The 14,978-nt window shown below is 49.3% G+C and overlaps 1 protein-coding gene and 1 pseudogene across 1 annotated transcript; both read left to right on the top strand.

Moving 5' to 3' along the window:
* Positions 1 to 2,559: 2,559 nt before the first annotated feature.
* Positions 2,560 to 8,369, top strand: LOC105469331 (phospholipase A2 inhibitor-like). Its single transcript, XM_011720264.3, has 2 exons — positions 2,560 to 4,882; positions 5,558 to 8,369. Exon 2 carries the CDS (start codon positions 5,836 to 5,838, stop codon positions 6,730 to 6,732), a length of 897 nt encoding a protein of 298 aa, XP_011718566.2. The 5' UTR covers positions 2,560 to 4,882; positions 5,558 to 5,835; the 3' UTR covers positions 6,733 to 8,369.
* On the top strand, positions 5,074 to 5,273 carry LOC112424634 (small nucleolar RNA U3; annotated as a pseudogene).
* Positions 8,370 to 14,978: the final 6,609 nt, after the last annotated feature.

Here is a 14,978-nt window from a genome sequence, read left to right as displayed (position 1 = left end):
GAGTTTATACAGTATAGTCCCGCCTCCCACTTTACATATCCCCTTTATAGCGTCCTCAGCAGACTGCCCCTACTTGAACTTCCATTGATGGGGTACTCATTACTCAAGGAGGCAACATGTGGCAGCTGTCCGTGCCCTTCTTGTCCTCCAGTGGCGGCTCACCGTTAGAACTAAGGCTAATGCTCAGGTGTCCTGCATGGTAGTCCCTCTTTCAGGGGTTTTTCTTTTGCTGGCAGCCCCTGGGTGAGGGGCACGGGCATTGCTAAATCAGCAAATGTGACTCAGAACTATCTTCTCCAGTCAGATGGCTTTTGAAGGAAGCTTTCCTAGTTCTTGAGTGTGGTCCCAGCACTGGACATGGTCTGTTAGCACACTGGGACCTTTTCCTGCAACCATTTACTGCGATGTTGGACACTATAGCAACTAGCTCCTTTTGGCAGATACATCACACTGTTGATTCAGTTTGATGTGATCAGCACAATCTGCCCAGACTTCTTCACAGAAGTATTATGCCAAGTCTTCTCCAGCTTGTTTAAGTAGATTTTAGATTCCTAAATACTGAATTTTACATTTATTGCTGTTAATTTTTTTTTTTTCTGAGATGGAGTATCACTCTGTCACACAAGCTGGAGTGCACTGGTGCAATCTTAGCTCACTGCAACCTCCGCCTCCTGGGTTCAAGCGATTCTCCTGCTCAGCCTCCCGAGTAGCTGGAATTACAGGCATGCGCCACCACACCTGTCTAATTTTTGTGTTTTTCAGTAAAGACAGGGTTTCGCCATGTTGGCCAGGCTGGTCTCAAACTCCTGACCTCAAGTGATCCACCCACCTCGGCCTCCCAAAGTGCTGGGATTACAGGTGTGAGCCACCGTGCCCAGCCTGTTATTAAATATTTTTAACCAACAATTTTAACCTGAAAAGAGCTTTAAAAAAAATCTTGATTCTATACCGCAATACACTAGTTGTCCATCCCAATGTTGTGTTATTTTTAATTTTGATAAACTGTCTTCTGTGTTTTCATCTTATCCAAAGGGATATCCTGAGAGATTTTAATAACATCCAGATTTACGATAGACATCTGGTAGCCCTATCAAAAAAGGAAATAAAGTCGTTTGAGTAAAATTTATTTATTTGTTTATTTATTTATTTATTTATTTTTTGAGACAGAGTCTCGCCCTGTTGCCCAGGCTGGAGTGCAGTGGCCGGATCTCAGCTCACTGCAAGCTCCACCTCCCGGGTTTACGCCATTCTCCTGCCTCAGCCTCCCGAGTAGCTGGGACTACAGGTGCCCGCCACCTTGCCCAGCTAGTTTTTTTTGGTATTTTTTTAGTAGAGACGGGGTTTCACCGTGTTAGCCAGGATGGTCTCAATCTCCTGACCTCGTGATCTGCCCGTCTCGGCCTCCCAAAGTGCTGGGATTACAGGCTTGAGCCACCGCGCCCGGCTTATTTATTTTTGAGATGGAGTCTTGCTCTGTTGCCCAGGCTGGAGTGCAGTGGTGTTATCTCGGCTCACTGCAACCTCTGCCTCCCGGGTTCAAGCGATTCTTCTGCCTCAGCCTCCCAAGTAGCTGGGACTACAGGCACCCGCCACCATGCCCGGCTAATTTTTTTTGTATTTTTAGTAGAGACGGTGTTTCACCATGTTAGCCAGGATGGTCTTGATCTCCTGACCTTGTGATCCATCTTCCTCGGCCTCCCAAAGTGCTGGGATTTCAGGCATGAGCCACTGTGCCCGGCCTTATTTATTTTTTTTGAGACAGAGGCTTGCTCTGTCACCAGGCTGCAGTGCGGTGGCATGATTATGGCCTACTGCAACCTCTGCCTCCCAGGTTCAAGCAATTCTGCGGCCTTAGCCTCCCAAGTAGCTGGGACTACAGGTGCACACCGCCGCACCTGGCTAATTTTTTTTTTTTTTTTTTGTATTTTAGTAGAGGCAGGGTTTCACCATGTTGCCCAGGCTGGTCTTGAACTCCTGAACTCAGGCAGTCTGCCCGCCTCGGCCTCCTAAAGTGCTAGAATTACAGGCGTGAGCCACCGCTCCCGCTCCTGGCTGTAAAACTTATTTTTAGTGAACTCATGTGGGCACCTAGTGGTCCTCATGTTTTAGGAAATTGCTCAGACATAATATGTTAAATGAGCCTGTTTTGAGTTTTGTGAACTATTATGTGACTTGAAAATTGGAAATTTTGGCCTGGCGCAGTGGCTCACACCTGTAATCCCAGCACTTTGGGAAGCCGAGGCAGGCAGATCACGAGATCATGAGATCAAAACCATCCTGGCTAACACGGTGAAACCTTGTCTCTACTAAAAATACAAAAAAATTAGCAGGGCGTGGTGGTGGGTGCCTGTAGTACCAGCTACTCGGGAGACTGAGGCAGGAGAATGGTGTGAACCTGGGAGGTGGAGCTTGCAGTGAGCGGAGATGGCGCCACTGCACTCCAGCCTGGGCGACAGAGCGAGACTCCGTCTAAAAAAAAAAAAAAAAAGAAAATTGGAAATTTCACTGAGCCCAAAGCTCTAGCAACCATCTGTTGGCAATGTTTTCTTTTCTTTTTTTTTTTTTTTTTTGAGACGGAGTCTTGCTCTGTCGCCCAGGCTGGAGTGCAGTGGCCGGATCTCAGCTCACTGCAAGCTCCGCCTCCCGGGTTTACGCCATTATCCTGCCTCAGCCTCCCGAGTAGCTGGGACTACAGGTGCCCGCCACCTCGCCCGGCTAGTTTTTTGTATTTTTTAGTAGAGACAGGGTTTCACCGTGTTAGCCAGGATGGTCTCGATCTCCTGACCTCGTGATCCGCCCGTCTCGGCCTCCCAAAGTGCTGGGATTACAGGCGTGAGCCACCGCGCCCGGCCGGCAATGTTTTCTTACAGATTATTGACAATGGTTCCTCAAGTTTTTTCCAGTATAATCTGCTTATACCAGATCATCTGAACTAATTCCGAGGGGCTTGAGATTAACCAGAGACTCAGACTCATGCCCTAGGTTGATAATAGGTCTGCTACTCTTCCCATTATAGGCATAATCTATGTTATTCACCCCTTTGCTCTTGTCTAGTAGATCTTGACTTTTTTTTTTTTTTAAAAGACAAAGTCTCCCTCTGTCATCCAGGCTGGAGTGCTGTGGCGTGATCACAGCTTACTGCAGCCTCAACCTCTTGGGCTCAAGCAATCCTTCCACCCCACCTTCCTGAGTAGCCGGGATTACAGGCGCATGCAACCATGCCCAGCTAATTTTTTTTTTTTGTATTTTTAGTAGAGACAGGGTTTCACCATGTTGGTCAGGCTGGTCTTGAACTCCTGATCTTGTGATCTGCTCGCCTCGGCCTCCCAAAATGCTGGGATTACAAGTGTGAGCCACCATGCCTGGAAATTTTTGGTATTTTATGTAGAGAGGGGGTTTCACCATGTTGCTCAGGAATTCATGACCAGCCTGGGCGACCTAGTGAGACCTCGTTTCTACAAAAAAAATTATTATTTTTTTGAGACAGAGTCTCGCTCTGTCGCCCAGGCTGGAGTGCAGTGACATGATCTCAGCTCACTGCAGCCTCTACCTCCTGGGTTGAGGTGATTCTCCTGCCTCAGCCTCCCCAGTAGCTGGGACTACAGGCGCACACCACCACACCTGGCTAATTTGTATTTTAGAGACAGCGTTTCACCATGTTAGCCAGGCTGGTCTTGAACTTCTGACCTCAGGTGGTCTGCCCACCTTGGCTTCCCAAGGTGCTTGGATTACAGGCATGAGCCACCACGCTCTGCCAAGCATGACTAGATTCTGTCAGGCCTGAGTTACGTCAGATTTTACTTCTGCCCCTAACTAGCAGTATGACTTGGAAACTTAACTGGCTTTGTCACACATTGGTTTCCTCGTCAGTAAAATTAGAGTCCCTGGTTGGGCACAGTGGCTCACGCCTGTAAATCCTAGCACTTTGGGAGGCTGAGGTGGGAGGATCAGTTGAGTCCAGGAATTCAAGAGCAGCCTGGGCAACACAGCAAAACCCCATCTCTACAAAAAATACAAAAATTAGCTGGGCTTGCTGGCACATACCTGTAGTCCCAGCTACTCAGGAGGCTGAGGTGGGAGGATCACCTGAGCCTGGGAGGTTGAGACTGTGGTGACCTGTGATTGCACCACTGCACTTCAGCCTAGGGACAGAGTGAGATCTTGTCTCAAAAAAAAAAAAAAAAAAAAAAAGAGTTCCTTTCCTCAGTTGAGGATTAAATGAAGCCTTTAATGAGATGCCTGGCCCTTCTGTGTGGCCATTACTATTCTCTTAAGAGTTCACTGGGCAGGGCTAGTGAGCACACTGGGAAACCTGGACAGGAGGTTTGGGCTCCTAGAGCAAGGCAGAGGTACTAGGCACAAATACTGTGTTCTGGGAGATGCTGGGCACAACTCAAATGCCAGGATGAAGTGTTTTGACCTTTGGCCTAGTGAGAAGAAAAAGCATTCCCTTCCTTTATGCCTAGACAAGACCTGGGTGAATTATAGATGATGGCAGATTTCTCAGGCAGGCAGTATAGAATGAAGGAGGAGACACCTGACTCCTACCCGAACTGAGGGAGGGCCCTTGGGCCTCAAGCTGCCATTCTCACAATACAGAGCAGGTTGTGGGTCTCCAGAAGGAAGTGAGGAAAGAGGCTGGGGGCGAGCCCTGCTTCCCTGGATGCAAGGCCATAAGGTGGGGATTTCCTAAGCCTGTCCCACATGCTCACCCCTGGGACTGTGGCTTCCCTGAGAGCTGGTCCTGCTGCTGCTCACAAGGGCAAGACTTTGGCAGGAGGCCAGACAGGCAGGCAACTAGAGCCCAGATTCTTTCCACTGCCATTTCTGGGCTGGGGCTGCACTCAGGTGCACTCGGGTGCAGGTGCTGCCAGGAACACAGGTGAGTGCATTGGACTTTCACGGCCTGAGGCCCTATCCTCAGTGCGTAGACAGGGCCAGGATCTTGTTGATGCTCTGACCTCTGGCAGAACGGGAGCTCCAGAAATGTTGGCTGCTTGAGAGCAATTGAATGCATGTTTGGGGGCCGGGGAAGGCAGAGTTTCTCCTGGGTCCCTCTAGACAGTCAGTGAGAAGCCTGTACTCTCAGGGATCATTGCTGTAGTTACGAGATAAGCTTCTCTAAACATGCAGAGCAGTAGTAACTATGAGGAGGCACAGTCTCTCCTGACCGTGACTCTGGCTGTTGGTGTGGCTTTGCTGCAGCTGCCGTGTGCCACTGATGACCCTGCTCCTCTTCCTTCAGGAAAGTGGGAGAGAACAGCCTGAGTGGGGGTGAAAGTCAGTGAGCTGCAGTGTGGGATGGGAGGAAGGAGGTACAGAGGATTACAGGCCATCTTCCCTGATTGCTCCTCATCCAGCAGGAAGAAGGAATGAGAGGTGGTTAAGGGAGGAGGATCCGAATGCTGGGGTCGCAGGCCAAGAGGACTCTTGCCAGAAGCTTAGGTCACACTTAAAATCATGGGAGATAGAGACAGGGTGTCTTTGAGACGATGTTTGGGCACCCAGCAAATGGTGAGACCCCTGAATGGCATCTACTTGTGTTTTTCTCCCCTAGCATCATTGTGCTTGCCAGGGTCCCAGGCAGAGGAGTGAGGCCTGAAGGTCTCAGCAGCCATGAGTGCTTGATGCCATCCTCATCCCAGCCCTTCATGGAGCAAGGACGGGGTGGGTGTGGCCACACCTCCCTCACGATGGCTATAGTCATAGTGGTGGCATCAGTGTTTCTCACGAGTCTGGCGGCAGCATGCCCAATACCATGCACCTGCCCTATCTCAGGCAGCGTGGTGGACTGTGGGGGCCTCCACCTGCTCTGTCTCCCTTCCAGGCTGCCTGATGGAGTGGCTTCTGGAGCTGAGCCACAATAATCTCAGCCATCTGCCGGTTGGCACCTTCCAGGGCCTTTGGGGACTGCGGGTGTTGCTGCTTTCTCACAATATCCTGCGGGATCTGTCTGGTGGGGCCCTAGGGGGCCTGAGTTTCCTGGAGCAGCTGGACCTCAGCCACAACCAGCTGGCCTATCTGCCCCCAGACTTCTCGGCTACCCTGGGCTCTCTGCTCCGCCTGGACCTCTCTCACAACCTACTCACTTCCCTGGACCCCAGCAGCCTGTGGCGCCTGGGGAGCCTGGAGCAGCTCGACCTGAGCCACAACCAGCTGGCTGAACTGATCGCAGGGGTCTTTGGGGGCCTCTTCCGCCTACACTGGCTCTCCCTGGCTGGGAACCAGCTGCAGCGGGTGGAGGGTGCTGCCCTGGCGGTTATGCCAGGCTTGGAAGTCCTATCTCTAGCTGGGAATGACATCAGTGAGCTGGAGGCCGAGGCGTTTGCAACCTTAGGGGTACTGGGCCTTCTCTCCCTCGTGGGGAACCGACTGCAGCACCTGGAGTTCAAGGCAGTGGCAGGCATCCGGACAGCAGGCACGCGGCTGCTGTTGGCCGATAACCCCTGGACATGTGACTGTGACCTGCAGCGAGCCTTCGGAAAGCTGGGTCACCTGCGGCACTTGCGTGTGGTAGACCTGGGCAACCTGACCTGCGCTGGGCCTGAAAGGCTGTCAGGAGCAGTGCTGAGTGGTGTGGAGGCCCAGCTTTGCCTGGCTGAGACTGCCACTGTGCTGGGCATCACGGGCGCTGTGCTGCTCACGGTGGCTGTGGCTGTGTTGATGGCTAAGCACAAGCGCAGGCAGGGCCCGGAAGAAGCCGGGGAGCTGGGGAGCTTTCTGGAGAGGTGAGGGGTGCTGCAGAGCAAGGTCAAGGCAGCTGGAGGAGGGAGAGCAGAGGAAGGTGTGAGAGAGGAAAAGGGAAGTTCCTCAGAAGTCTGTGGAGCTCAATTGTCTGTGGAAAAGTTGAGGAAACACTTTTCCTCAGTTGTCTGAGGAAAAGTTAAATATTAAATTTGAACTCAGTTGAACATGGACACAAACAATGGTCACGGAATGGGCTGTGTGAGCCCCTTGAGGCATTCATCCAGCACTGTTTCGGAGAAATCTCTATTTCAATCTATTCCTATATGTTAGTTATTGAAAAACAATAGACACTCGCAAAAACGACTTGACCTTTTTGTGTTCCTTGAGCCTGGTCACAAAGGGCCCTCGTGACTGGAGCTCATGCCAAACAACTCGTTACAAAAAGAGCGAGGGTCCCAGACTGTGCCAAATCTTCATGAGACCTCTCCTCGTCTGTGCACGGACGAGTGGCTGACTCTGGAGCCCAGGCCATTGCTTCCCAGACTGGTGGTGAATCCTCCGTAGTCTGGTGAGTGTAAATGTATGTATCTCTTTTCCCTTCTCCCCTTCCCATTGCAATTTGCTTATTGTATCATTTGCTTATTATATTAATTTGCTTATGTCATTCGCTGATTATATCTGCATTGCCATTTACATTGGATAAAGCTAGTTTACCCTTAAAGGTATTGTGTGTGTGTGCCTTTTCTTCTCCCCTCGTGCATCTCTCACACGGAACATTTTTGGTGTCACGAACAGAATCTGAAAGAAACTGCAAGGACCGGGCTGGGAGCTCAGAGACTTCCCATATCCAGGGATGGGAACTCCCCCAGTTCTTCCCTGTGGCCATTGAGTTGTCCAAGGGAATTGGCCTTTGTGAAAATTGGGAATCTAAATTAGTGCAATTTGAACCTTTGTGCGTGAAGTGCTTCAGGGAATCCCAGTTGGTAAAAGGGACGCTGAGGGAATTTCCCTGCGTGGATGGTGCTTGCTTACTGCTTATAAGTTAATGTGCCAAGATAGGGACTAGCTGCTATAGGAGAAATGTAAGCTGGAAAAGGAAAATGCTAATCTGACTTCCAGACTGGTCTTGGCCCAATGCCAGGCCTATGTCTTCACTGATCAGGCTCAAAGCTATCAGCCTATTGATGAAAAAAGCATCTGTCTGAGTGGCCCAGTCAGTGTAAAACTGAAGCAGTCAGCCAGGGTTTGGAGCAGGTAAAAACCCAGCTCCTATCTCAAGGATGGAAAATTAATCCTAGTAAAATTCAAGGACCTGCACAAACTGTAAAATTCCTTGGCATCCTATGGAATAAGGGAAATAATCAATTTTACCAAAGGCTAAGGCTAGAATACTAGAATTTGCAACCCCTACTACTAAAAAGGAAGCCCAGAAATTGGCTTGTTTGGATTCTGGAAATGTCATATTCCCCATTTGGGTAACATTTTACAACCCCTGCATGCAGTCCTTAGAAAACGCTATGACTTTCACTGGGGAGAGAAAGAGACCATGGCTTTAGAACAAGCTAAACAAGCAGTGAAACTGGCACTAGATCTATGGCCCATACGGGATGGCCCAGTAGAACTGCAAGTAACTGTCCTAAATCAACATGCTAATTGGAGCCTTAGGCAGAAACAAGATGGGAAGATGGTATCTTTGGAGTTTTGGACCCGGAAGCTGCCAGAGTCCAGCAAAGCTTATACCCCTTTCAAGAGGCAATTGTTAGCTTGCTGTTAGGCTTTGCTGGAAACGGAGCACCTCTGCTTCAACCATGATGTCTTTATGATTATGACTTGGGTCATGAGTTTTCCCAAAACTCACCGGTTCTGATGAAGGAAGCTCTGCTGGGAGCAGCCAGCTGGCTGAATTGGTAGCCGTCCTCGAAGCTCTTCAGGAGGAGGCCAGAGGGATTTGTCACTTGTATACCAACTTTTGGTCAGTAGCAAACAGTCTCACTACTAGGATGCCCCAATGGCAACGAAACAAATGGTTAATTGGGAATAAAGAGGTTTGGGGAAAACAATACTGTGAAGATACCTGAATCCTGGAGCACACTACCATTATCACTGTTTGCCATGTTGGTGCTCATGCGTCTCTGCTTTCTCTTGACAGACTATTCAATCAGCAGGCAGATCAATAGGCCAAAATTTCCACCATAATTGCAAACTTGAATGCGGATGAATGGATTACAGCACGGTCAAGCCTTGCAATGAGAGGCATAGTAATGTATGGTGGTATAATTGATAGTGATTACTGGGGAGAGTCAAAGGTCATTTTATACAATACCACTCCAGATTCTTTTGCTATAAAACCGCAGATGCGGGTTGCTCAATTGTTAGTGGTACCTTGTCAACAATTAACCCCCGAGGAAATTTCTGCCCCAACAGAAACAACATATAGAACGGAGACTTCAGGTCCACCAGAGTGGGCAACTTAAATCCTGGAGCCAAAATATGGGTACAATGTCCATCAGATCCTGCCCCTAAGACTGGTGACCTTGTAGCTATTGGAGCCGAATATGAAGGCATAGTACAATTTCCTAAAGATGAAAAACCATATCATGTTCCCCTCCATTTTTGTTATTACAGAGAATAGCCTGTCTGCTAGTAATCAGCACCTGGGTCACCATGGCTGAGGCTGAGAATGAGTTCATCAACTGGGTAGCCACTGCCGCAACAGAAGCCAACTGCAGTCAGTGCTGGCTATGTGTCGGGTTGCCAGAGGCTGCTGGGAATGGGCTACCTTGGAGGATTGTCCCTGCTAACATTTCTGAATGGATATGCCAATACCAATGGGAGTGGGGTAACACTTGGTTTGGTTTTGTTTTGTTTTGCTTTTTTGAGCCGAAGCCTCTCTCTGCCGCCCAGGCTGCAGTGAGGTGGCACGATCTTGGCTCAGTGCAACCTCCGCCTCCTGGGTTCAAGTGATTCTCCTGCCTCAGCCTCCCAAGTAGCTGGGACTATAGGCACACACCGCCACGCCCAGCTAACTTTTTGTATTTTCAGTACAGACGGGGTTTCACCGTGTTGCCCAGGCTGGTGTCAAACTCCTGAACTCAGGTGATCCGCCGGCCTCGGCCTCCCAAAGTGCTAGGATTGTAGGCATGAGCCACCGCGCCCGGCCCGGGATAACACTTGTAATCCAACCTGGACTTCTTTTAACCAAACAGTCCATTTTCGCCCAAGCCCAAACAAAACACAGCACCTTTGTTACTTAAATTACACATTACAGCGATACAATTATAGTAGAACTCTTCCTGTTCCCTGGGGGGCCCTCTAGGTATGTGAATCCTACAGGTGGTGATACCTGCCCCCACATTGGATGGGGAAACACACTTGTGGGTGGTCATTAATTCCATTCACCATCCGGGATAATATTCCCCTCCCCAGTAATCTAGATGCTTACAAACATTGCTGGTTACGAATGCGCCGGACTCTGTGGTGACGGTACCCTATCACAGTATTCTCCCCTGCCGCCGGTACAACCCTGCTTCAGCAACAAATTAAAATATTCAGCTTACATGTAGAAAAAGCTCTTAATGATAGTAGCATGGAACTTATGTTGTTATCAGATAAATGTGCTCAGCTGTGTACTGTCGTGTTGCAAAGTCAAATGGCATCAGGTTTGCTTACCGCAGCCCAAGGAAAGGTTTGCCCCTTACCGCGTACTGAATGTTATGTGTACATCCCTGAAATTCTCAAAATATGACTCTCCTTGCAAAGCCATGGGGGGTGTGGGTTTTATTTATTATGCTTTTTTTTTTTTTGAGATGGGATCTCGCTCTGCCACCCAGGCTGGAGTGCAGTGGCATGATCTTGGCTCACTGCAACCTCTGCCTCCGAGATTTACGCCATTCTCCTGCCTCAGCTTCCTAAGTAGTTTGGACTACAGGCGCATACCACCACGCCCAGCTAATTTTTTGTACTTTTAGTAGAGATGGGGTTTTGCCGTGTTAGCCAGGATGGTCTTGATCTCCTGACGTTGTGATCTGCCCACCTCGGTCTCCCAAAGTGCTGGGATTACAGGCGTAAGCCACTGCGCCTGGCTAATTATGCTTTTCATTCTCCTGTGCTTACCCTGTATCTGTAATCTGTACCAACTGTGCCTTCCCTATGTATCCCTAGGAGTATTTTCCTATAATTGAGTATCAAATTGAGGCCGAATGTGGAGGAAAAGTTAAATATTAAATTTGAACTCAGTTGAACATGGACACAAACAATGGTCACCAAGTCCCGGAACGGGTTGTGTGAGCTCCTCGAGGCATTCATCCAGCGCTGTTTCGGAGAAATCTCTATTTCAATCTATTCCGATATGTCAGTTATTGAAAAACAACAGACAATCACAAAAACAAGTTGATCTTTTTATGTTCCTTGAGCCTGGTCACAAAGGGCCCTCGTGCCTGGACCTCATGCCAAACAACCCATTACAAAAGAGCTAGGGTCCTAGACTGTGCTGAAGCTTCATGAGACCTCTCCTCGTCTGTGCACGGATGAGTGGCCGACTCGAGGTCATTCACTTCCCAGTCTGGTAGCGAATCCTCCATAGTCTGGTGAGTGTAACTATATATATATCTGTTTTCCCTTCTCCCCTTCCCACTGCAACTTGCTTATTATATCATTTGCTTACTATATCTGCATTGACATTTATGTGGGATAAAGCTTCTTTACCCTTAAAGGTATTGTATGTGTGCCTTTTCTTCTCCCCATGTGTCTCCCGCACAGAACACCAGGCAGGGGTAGGAGTAACTGAGGGTGGGGGGACCACAGGAACAAATGGCTGTGTTAATTTCTCAGGGGCCAGGCCACCCACCCATCCCCCTCTTCTGGCCTGATAGGATGCCAGCATCTGTCCCAGCCCTAGAAATGAGGATTTGGCCCCAGGTCCTTCCCTTCTCAGTATCCCTCTGGAAAAAGGAAAGAGCAGGAAAAGGTAGAGAGGGACTTCAGCCCAGAGAAGGGGCGCAGTGGGTAACAAGGCAAGCTTCCTCAATCCAATCTTCCCCTCCCCCTCACACAAATCCCTGGCCACTGCTGCTGGAGACTTGATTGGAAACTGCTTGCTAAGGTTATGATGGGAGGGTGGGGCATTGTGCCTATAGGGACAACCCAGGCAGACTCCTAGGACTATTTTATGGCATGTTGTACACATCCTGTACTGGTCCTCCTCAACACTTTAGGGCTGTACACCTCGGCCATCTGAAACACGGAGAGGTGAGGAGACTGGAAGAATAAAACCAATTAGAAAGTTGATTCTGTACTATGTGCCTGTATTGTGGTAAAGGAAATTTGTTTTGTATGGTTGTCACTGGTGGGCAGAGACAGACAAAATTACCTTTAACTCAGACTTTTTCTCATTCCCCTTGCCTAGAGACCTCCTCACCCTCCAACATACATGTATACAATCTCATTCCCTAGGTCTTTGCATCTATGTATTCCTCTCTCGTGTTCTTTTACTTTTTAGAGATGGGGTCTTGCTTTGTCACCCAGGGTGGAGTGCAATAGTGCACTCATAGCTCACTGCAGCCTCAAATTCCTCGAGGAATCCTCTTGCCTCAGCCTCCTGAGTAGCTGGATTACAGATGAGAGCCACCGTGCTTGGCTTCTCATGGTCTTTCTGATTTACCCAGACCTTATCCTAGTGACTGTGTTTATTTATGAGACAGAGTCTTGCTCTGTCATCCAGGCTGGAGTGCAGTGGTACGAACTCGACTCACTGCAACCACCTTCTCCCGGGCTCAAGCGATCCTCCTCTCAGCCTCCTGAATAGCTGGGATCACAGGCTCCCGCCACCACGCCCAGCTAATTTTTAGTAGAGATGGGGTTTTGCCATGTTGGCCAGGCTTGTCTCGAACTCCTGGCCTCAAGTGATCCACCCGTGCCTCTGCCTCCCAAAGTTCTGGGATTATAGGTGTGAGCCACCATGCCAGACCCTAGTGACTGATTTAAAATGAAATGTGAAAAGAGGTTTTATTGTCCACCTGGCTGGTTGGGGATTTTTTTTTTTTTTTTTTGAGACAGAGTTTCACTCTTGTTGCCCAGAATGGAGTGGAATGGCGCGAATTTGGCTCACTCCAACCTCCGCCTCCTGGATTCAATCAATTCTCCTGCCTCTCAGCCTCCCAAGTAGATTACACGTACCTCCCACCATGCCTAGCTTTTTTTTTTTTTTGAGATGGAATCTCACCTTGTTGCCCAGGCTGGAATGCAGTAGCACAATCTCAGCTCACTGCAACCTCTGCCTCCTGGGTTCAAGCGATTCTCCTGCCTCAGCCTCCTGAGTAGCTGGGATTACAGGCATGCGCCACCGCACCTGGCTTTTTTTTTTTTTTTTTTTTTTTAAGATGAGTCTCACTCTGTCGCCCAGGCTGTAGTGCAGTGGCACGATCTTGGCTCACTGCAAGTTCCGCCTCCCTGCCTATTCACCTGCCTCAGCCTCCCAAGTAGCTGGGACTACAGGCACCTGCCACCAAGCCCGGCTAATTTTTTTGTATTTTTAGTACAGATGGGGTTTCACCATGTTAGCCAGGATGGTCTCGATCTCCTGACCTCATGATCCTCACCTCCCAAAGTGCTGGGATTATAGGCGTAAGCCACCGTGCCCGGCCTAATTTTTTTGTATCTTTAGTAGAGATGGGTTTTCACCATGTTGGCCATGCTGGTCTCGAACTCGTGACCTCAGGTGATCCACCGTCCCCTAGGTCTCCCAAAGTGCTGGGATAATAGGCGTGAGCCAACACACCCTACCTGGTGGCAATTTTTTTTTTTTTGAGACAGAGTTTCGATCTATTGCCCAGGCTGGAGTGCAGTGGCGCTATCTCAGCTCACTGCAAGCTCTGCCGCCCGGATTCACACCATTCTCCTGCCTCAGCCTCCTGAGTAGCTGGGACTACAGGCGCCCGTAGTAGCTGGGATTACAGCCATCACGTCTGGCTAATTTTTGTATTTTTAGTAGAGACAGGGTTTCACTATCTTGGCCAGGCTGGTCTTGAACTCCTGACCTTGTGATCCACCTGCCTCGGCCTCTTAAAGTGCTGGGATCACAGGCGTGAACCACCGTGCCCATTCCAACACCTTTTCATCTATCTGTACAACACATATTTCCTGAGGGCATCCTGTATACTAGACCCTGAGGATGTACAGATGGTTCCCAGCATTGGAGTTTTCAACTTTACATTGGTGCGAAAGCAGATCTGCATTCAGTGGAAACTGTATTTCTCTTGCAATGCTGGGCAGTGTCAGCGAGCCACAGCTTCCAGTCAGCCACACATTTTCAACTTACAGTATTTTCAACCTATGATGGGTTTATCAGGATATAACTCTATCACAAGTCAAGGAGCATCTGTAAATAGTAAACAGAAACCCAGGCACTGTGTTTGTCCTTATGGAGCTCGCAATCTAGTGGGGGAATATTGTCAATAAAAGAATCACAAATACATTGGCTGGGTGCAGTGGCTCACGCCTATAACCCCAGCACTTTGGGAGGATGAGGCGGATGGATCGCTTGAGGTTAGGAGTTCGAGACCAGCCTGGTCAACATGGTGAAACCCTGTCTCCACTAAAAATAAAAATTAGTCAGGTGTGGTTGCGGGTGCCAGTAATCCCAGCTACTTGGGAGGCTGAGGCAGGAGAATCACTTGAACCTGAGAGGTGTAGGCTGTAGTGAGCCAAGATCGCACCACTGCACTCCAGCCTGGGTGACAGAGTGAGACCCTGTCGCAAAAATGGAAAAAAGCATATATATATATGTATAATTGTCACCGTGCCAAGTGATTCAAAGGAAGGTAGCTGATGTTATGAGAACATAAAAACGGGTGGGGGGTGGGAGAAGGGGCTGAGAACACACTAAAGGGGAATGCAGAGACCACCTGGATGTCCACTGCAATTAAACTGACAAAATATGACAATTTGGGCTACAGTGGGAGCATGGCAGCTGGAGAAATGGACTGACTTGAGATGTCCCAGATGTTCAGATCTCCCTTTTCTCTCAGGCGACAGGCAAAAGGCAAAACCCAAAGAGGTGACTTTGAGCCAGGAGGACACCCTACTTTGCACTTAACAGAAACGGGGATTTCCTCTGGTGCGTTATGTGTACCATTTATTGAACCGCTACCATGTACTAGGACCGACCTTGTCACATTTAAAGTTCACAACTCTGGGCCAGTGCACTGGCTCACGCCTGTAATCCCAGCACTTTGTAATCCCCGCCCCCGAGGGGGGCGGATCACGAGGTCAGGAAATTGAGACCATCCTGGCTA

Source organism: Macaca nemestrina, chromosome 17, assembly GCF_043159975.1.
Source record: "Macaca nemestrina isolate mMacNem1 chromosome 17, mMacNem.hap1, whole genome shotgun sequence".
Lineage (NCBI taxonomy): Eukaryota > Metazoa > Chordata > Mammalia > Primates > Cercopithecidae > Macaca > Macaca nemestrina.
This window is presented reverse-complemented; position numbering and strand designations above follow the sequence as displayed.